Raw genomic sequence first — 6,611 nt, forward strand, 5'->3', positions numbered from 1 at the left:
ATACGGTTTAAATGTATTTAAAAAATATTTATACGGTTTCAAATAGAAAATTTTCAACATTGAACAAAATTAGAAAAAATAATGTTCGATTTGGAACAAAAAAACATAGTGTCAAAGTTGAAAGAAAAAATTAAACTTAGTGTCAAAATCGAAAAAAATGAAAACCTAGTGTTTTTTGTGAGAAAAAAATTTCAATTTTGACACGTCAGCATATTATATCAGCATGTCACGTCATCAAAACTGACACGTCATCATGTCACGTCAGCATTTAACCTGGTTAACCGGTCAAGTGGTCAGAATTGTAACAAATTGGAAAACACAGTGTCAAAATTGACACAAAAAAAAAACACAATGTCAAAATCAAATTTCTGTGTAAAAAGAGTGTTTTTTGTGCTATTTCCCCATAAAATAAGTGCTTTATTACTTGAATTATGATTTTTTTTCGTATCTATAACAATCACGTATTTATATTTCGTTTACTTGTCACCAGAAATTCATATTTGACGGTAGAACATTAGATAATTATAGCAGAAGTTAGTTCACAAGCAATTTGAGATTCTTAAACATACACACACAACCTCTCACAGAATGTTACATAACTAAGTTTATGTTAAATCTCTTTACAGATGCATATCGAGGATATTAATCTAAATCTATAGAATTTAAATATTTATGTTATTATTTTGTTTTAGATATTGATCTCAATCTTTACACATGCACTAGAGAGTTGAGATGTCGATATAAGAACATACCTACCTTCAATAATACGAAAAACTATAAACGGTCAAAGATGTTTTAAAAAGAAACCAACTTTTATTTATTGCCACAATGGAAATCTACTCATGTGGTTGCTTCTGAAATTAAAGTACAGAATATGACAATAAATTCAAATCGAAAAGAGATTTGCTGCATTAAAGGAGGGGATGGAGGTTTTCAACAAAGTTACAAGTTTTTATCCATGTGCAAAAGGTAATAAGATACACCTTGTATTTGTTTTTAGTCGTTTTTTTTTGAACTGATAAACTAACCTACTCCTAAATACCATCTATGGTTTCTAACGAGATTTGAACACATGACCTCTCATTTGAAAGTGTCACTCCTTACCACTAGACCAAATGTCCTTTAGTATCTGTCTTCAATCTCGGTGCAACTTTTACTTACTTGAATAAATTGTATATATTAGTATAGTTTTTCATTCAAAACACTAGTCACTAGTGTGGTTCAGTTCCCTAAAAATGGATTGACTCGGATTAAATCGAATTAATCAATTTAATTTTGTGGACGAACAATTAAACTTCCAATGTATATAAATACTTACAACATCTAAATCTAAATCTTCTAATAAAACGTTAATATTATTATTTGAATAACATACTTTTTTTATAATTAAAAAGCACAATAATTATTTATAGATTTTATAGAAATGAGAGATGCATGTCTTCAGCTCAACGCAGCCGTCTTAACCAGTGTTTAAAAATGATCAATTGGATAAGCAAAAAAAGAGTAGTAAAGATTGTTCTATTGTTTATTCTAATCCAACCCCATTTTATCATTGCAGAAATTTGGTTTTGTTGTGAAGCCTAAGAATATCTATCTTTTATTTTTTATTTTTTCCGTGCCACTTTACTTTAGCATCAAACAAATACTCTTCGTTTAATTTTAAAACCCAATAAATAGTCATCTTTAATTTTTCCAGAGTAAAAATATTTTAATATTAAAAACTATAATTTTAAAAATAAATATAATTAATTAAAAAATGATTAATAAAAACACAAAAATATCTCATTAGTTAAACAATAAACATTACATAACACTTATAACACTTTGAATCTTTGTCTCAATCATCATGTCATCTGAATCATCAACGAATATATCCAAATCTTCTTTTGATTCATCAACCAAATCACCATGTCAATCATCTCGGTGCGGGACCAAACTGCACCCCAAACTACACATAGGGTATGGTTCCTGCCAAATCAGGACACCATGGTGTTCGGTTCAATGTACACTCCTTAATATGTAAAGTGTTGATGTAAAAAACTACAAGATCTTTTTAACTCCTATTCAGAATTTAACCATTAACAATTCACCACCCTTATTAATTCATGTTTAGTTATTTAAATTAAAAAAAAAAAGGATAAACAAGTTTACCACATTAAATGAACAAATACTGTAAGGTTGAATGACTTGAGAACAACCTTGAACACCACTTATAAGTTATATAAGTACTACTATCCACATTTTACAAGTTAGCAATCGTTGCCTTGCCTACATATTTACAAAATTTATTTACCCATATGTGATCCAACATATGATAATTTTACCGTTTTATACCACAAACACACAACATTCAGCATTACACATTCTCCTCTCCTCTCCTCTCCTCTTTGTCTTTGGTTTTAAAAAGAGTTTTCAGGCTTCACAAAGTTATGATATTCCAGTTGTGTCATCTCCCCACCAGTTGTAGGATCAAATTTGCATCTATAAAAACTGCACACCAAAGAATAAATAATATTCATATCCATCCACAAAACAAATAAATACTAATATTCATCATCCTAAAAAAATAAAATTTGGTTGATTATTCACCTTCCATCCATGCCAATAATAACCACTGTATTCTTTTGGTGCCCAAATGCAACAATGTACTGACAACCTTCAACCAACCGGAACTGGGCTACCGACCACTCTGAGCTGAAGTACTTAGGCAACACTCCTGAAATATACATTTGTCTTTATTTCATATTTGTAAGGGCCCCAAAAAAAACCTTGTTTCATAATTTCCTTACTGAATAAACTCACTCTACCTTTAATGAAGGAGAGAGACGAGCTTGACGAAGAAACAGGGGTAGTATTGTTATTGTGATTCTGGTCGGATGATTCAGTAATAGCCTTGCCTTTGTCTATTATGCCTTGGCTGGGCTTCAGGCTAAACACATGAACGGTGCCTTTGTCACTAGAAACTGCCAGCCATTGGATTGTAGATGAAAACGCTAGGCTATATATTTCTGCTCTATCTGCACCCCTTCTTACCTGCATAATGCATATCATCAATCACCACTTGCTTTTAGTAGTACTACTATAATACAAGAATGAAATTATAAACTTAATCATCCACATATTGTGTAGACTGTAGATAACCAACTATGGTATTTATATCTGTGAATCCACACAGAAACTGTGAACATTATATTCAAAAGGTATCTGGAATAGTTCATTGGCGTACCTCCTGCAACAGTGTCCCATCATGTGTATCGAAAATTCGAATTAGAGTTCCTTTGGTGCTGGCTGTAGCAATCATATGCCCATCCTGTGCCAGAGTGAAGCATGCAATCCGTGAATCGTGAGCTAGAATAAACTTTGTTTTTTTCGAAGCATAATGTTCAACCCTAACTTGCCCCTTCTGCAGACCTGGACAAACAAGCACAAAATTACTCGACCCCTGGGAAACCTCACAAAGCCCTTTTGGATTCGTAAACGTCTCAATTTGATGCAACAACTTCAAATCCGAGAAATTGTATACCAATATCTTCTGTTCCAAAACCACGATGATTCGGTCTCGTCTTAGCCGAACTCCACGAACTTCAGATCTAAAAGACAGCTCACCAATGCATCGGCTCTTATGATCGTCCCAGATCATAACCTTATTGGGAGGATACTGTGGTTCCGGACCACCACCGACTAACGCAAGTATATTGCAACGAAATAGCATCTCCACTATCGCAATCCCGCCTCCGTTCTCGAAATCTCGACGAAAAATCTCGCGGAAAGGATCACAGTTGTAGATTCTAAATCCATGATTGATACCAGAAGCAAAACAACCGTCATCTTGATTAAAGGATACGTGAAGAAGCGAAAGAGCTGAAGGAGGAGGAGGAGAAGCATGTTCATGGAAATCTGGATCCTCCATGTGAGGTTGTGGAATTAGGGTACTGTCATGAACCGGAACCCGATCCGGATCTTGAGAAGATCCGTTTACATCGTGTATACCTACTTCATTATCCGGAAGAAACTGGTTAAGCCAATCCCTAACATTATCATCGCCCTCTTCGTGATTGTACTGACTTTGCTGTTGTTGAGTAGGGTTTGTTTTGATTGGTGGTAGCAGTGACGAGAAATCTTCGCTTCCATCGACGGTGGGGACTACAGAGGAGTGATCGTCTGAGTGATGATTAGGGCTAGGGTTTGGCCATGAGGGAGAGGAAAAAGACGAAACGGTTGCCATGGTTGATTATCGGAGCTTGCAGATTTACGAAGACTTTATCCACATCCAAAATTTTGTATTTGTAAATATTTTATATCTGAGCTAATCTTACGATTTGGTACACTGTACATTTACAGATTTACAACTTTGCTCCCTGCACTTCTCGTTTGTCATTTTAGCTCATACTTTGAGTTAATACAATAGTAATAATTTTGTTTTGTTACTCGTTTAGTATCAAAATAAAATTCTAAATAAAAATAGCGACGTACTTTAATTTAGGGTAAAGAAAATAGCAAAGTACACTTAACCTAATGATTCTTTTGACTTTCACATCGTAGTTTTGGAGTTGAAATGAATAATGATGAAGTATAGGGGGTAAAGGGTGAATTAAAAACACTAAAGGGGGCAAAGAAAATTTCCGTAAACTAGCAGTATTCGCTAATTGGGGTACACGTAACACGAAAAAGAAGTCAGATGCTTTGGCTTGACTCCCACCCACGCAATCCAATACCAATCTTCCTGCTTCATTTGTGACTTGTACCTTGTCTTTATGCTCCCTCGTATATCTTGCTTTAAAAAAAATGGAATTGACATAAAATAAGATTCTCAAATAATAACTACTTATGCAATGTTAAAAAAAAATGATAATAACTATATTTTACGAAAATGTCGGTATATATATATATATATCATGAATTTTAAAATTTTCAATTTTCAAAATTTGATTTCTTTCAAAAAGGTGATTTGAGAATAAAATTTTTGGATGTTGATGTGTAAGTTCAAAACACTGCGAAAATATGGTTTCTTGAAATGGACTCTTATTTTTAAATCTTTTTTATGATATAAAGCAACTATAAGAAAATAGTTTTTTTTTCAGAATTTTCGAACTTTGTTCATGACTTTTCAAACTCACTTAAAATTTCAAAATCAAATAACTACATAAAGTTACTCCAAAAACTGGTTTTCTCCAAATTTCGAACTGCATTTTTTTCTTAAAAAAGGTGGTTAGAAGTTTTCAAAGTTATCTAAAAACATTTGAAATATGTCAAATTTTAGTCTATTTAAGGTTATATTTACAATTTATTTAAGAGTATATGTGATTCAGTACATTTACATGTGAGTGTGAATCAAAACTGAGTGGGATATGACATACATATAATTGTGTTTCTCAAAATTTCTTAATGGATAGATTATTAAAACAAGATAATACCTCTGTTCAAGAGAGGATACATGAATTAATTGCACACTAATGATACACAATGTGTGATCTCATGGTTTGGCCCTAGGCGTGTACATCGTGTGCGGTTGTACAAGACCAAGTTATTTAGCGGGTCTGATTTTTTTTTTTATGTATATTAAAATTAGCAACGTATATATATATATATATATATATATATATATATATATATATATATATATATATATATATATATATATATATATATATATATATACTACTTATTATGCAAATTTAGTCAAAACACCCCTTAAAGCATCATGTATAATATTTTATGCTGTGAAATCTAATCTGGTCAACAATTGAAAAACTCAAAGGGAAAATGACCTTTGAGGGTAATAAAGTATTCGTCTTGTATTCATTAGGTCCCTTATCTTTTTTTTGTCTTTATTATACCATTGAACTTATAATCCCTGTTCACCAAAACCCTTGATACCGGTTGTTGTAGGTTACTACTTATGTGGATATTACGTGGCATTATGTGCCATAAACTGGGCTTATTAATTGCAAAGTTACAGTACTGCATCGTTCTTGCCCATTCTTGCCCTAGATCGACATGTCTTCTTCTTCTTCTTCTATTTCTTCCAAACGAAATGTTGAATTTCAACCTGAAAACCCTTGTTACTATGGGTTGCCATCTCGTGTACGAACTTCACGAACTAAAGACAATCCAGGAAAAAAATTCAGATTGTGCCCAAACTCCATGGTAAAGCAATTGTTTTTTACTTTTCGTTTAATCTTCTTTCTTTAACCAATTTGTTACTTTTTTCAAGAATGAAGGACCAAAATGCAAGTTCTGGGAATGGTTGGAGCCTGAAACCCCTGAAAATGAAGTCAATTCTGGGAAGGACAAAAAAGAACCGTGCAATTTAACCCTCAAAGTTTCTATATTGGAAAACGAGATCAGCATATGTAAGATGAAGATGGAACAAGAAAATTTGGTTGTTAGACAAGAGTTTGAAAAACTCAAATGGAAGCTATTTACTCATAAAGTTGTGATGATTGTGTTGTTTCTGTTGTTTGTGTTTAAGAAGTAGTTTAGCCCTTAATTTAACCCTTAGTTTAGTTGTATTCAAAGACTAAATGTAATCCTTAATGTTGTAATTTGTTTGATGTATTATGACTAAATCTTTTTGATTAATGATAGTTTGATGTTTTGAGTGCTTTCCA

General features: G+C 32.6%; 1 protein-coding gene across 1 annotated transcript; it reads right to left on the minus strand.

Moving 5' to 3' along the window:
* Positions 1 to 2,160: 2,160 nt before the first annotated feature.
* On the minus strand, positions 2,161 to 4,263 carry LOC145073260 (autophagy-related protein 18a-like). The gene is made up of 4 exons (XM_079019814.1): positions 3,227 to 4,263; positions 2,808 to 3,033; positions 2,590 to 2,716; positions 2,161 to 2,490 (listed from the first exon to the last, which is right to left on the minus strand). The coding sequence occupies exons 1-4, from the start codon at positions 4,223 to 4,225 to the stop codon at positions 2,400 to 2,402; spliced, it is 1,443 nt and encodes a 480-aa protein (XP_078875940.1). The 5' UTR covers positions 4,226 to 4,263; the 3' UTR covers positions 2,161 to 2,399.
* Between the last annotated feature and the right edge of the window lie 2,348 nt (positions 4,264 to 6,611).

The sequence above is a fragment of the Lactuca serriola genome, chromosome 9 (genome assembly GCF_051521515.1).
Source record: "Lactuca serriola cultivar US96UC23 chromosome 9, Lser_US96UC23_V15, whole genome shotgun sequence".
NCBI classification, from domain to species: domain Eukaryota; kingdom Viridiplantae; phylum Streptophyta; class Magnoliopsida; order Asterales; family Asteraceae; genus Lactuca; species Lactuca serriola.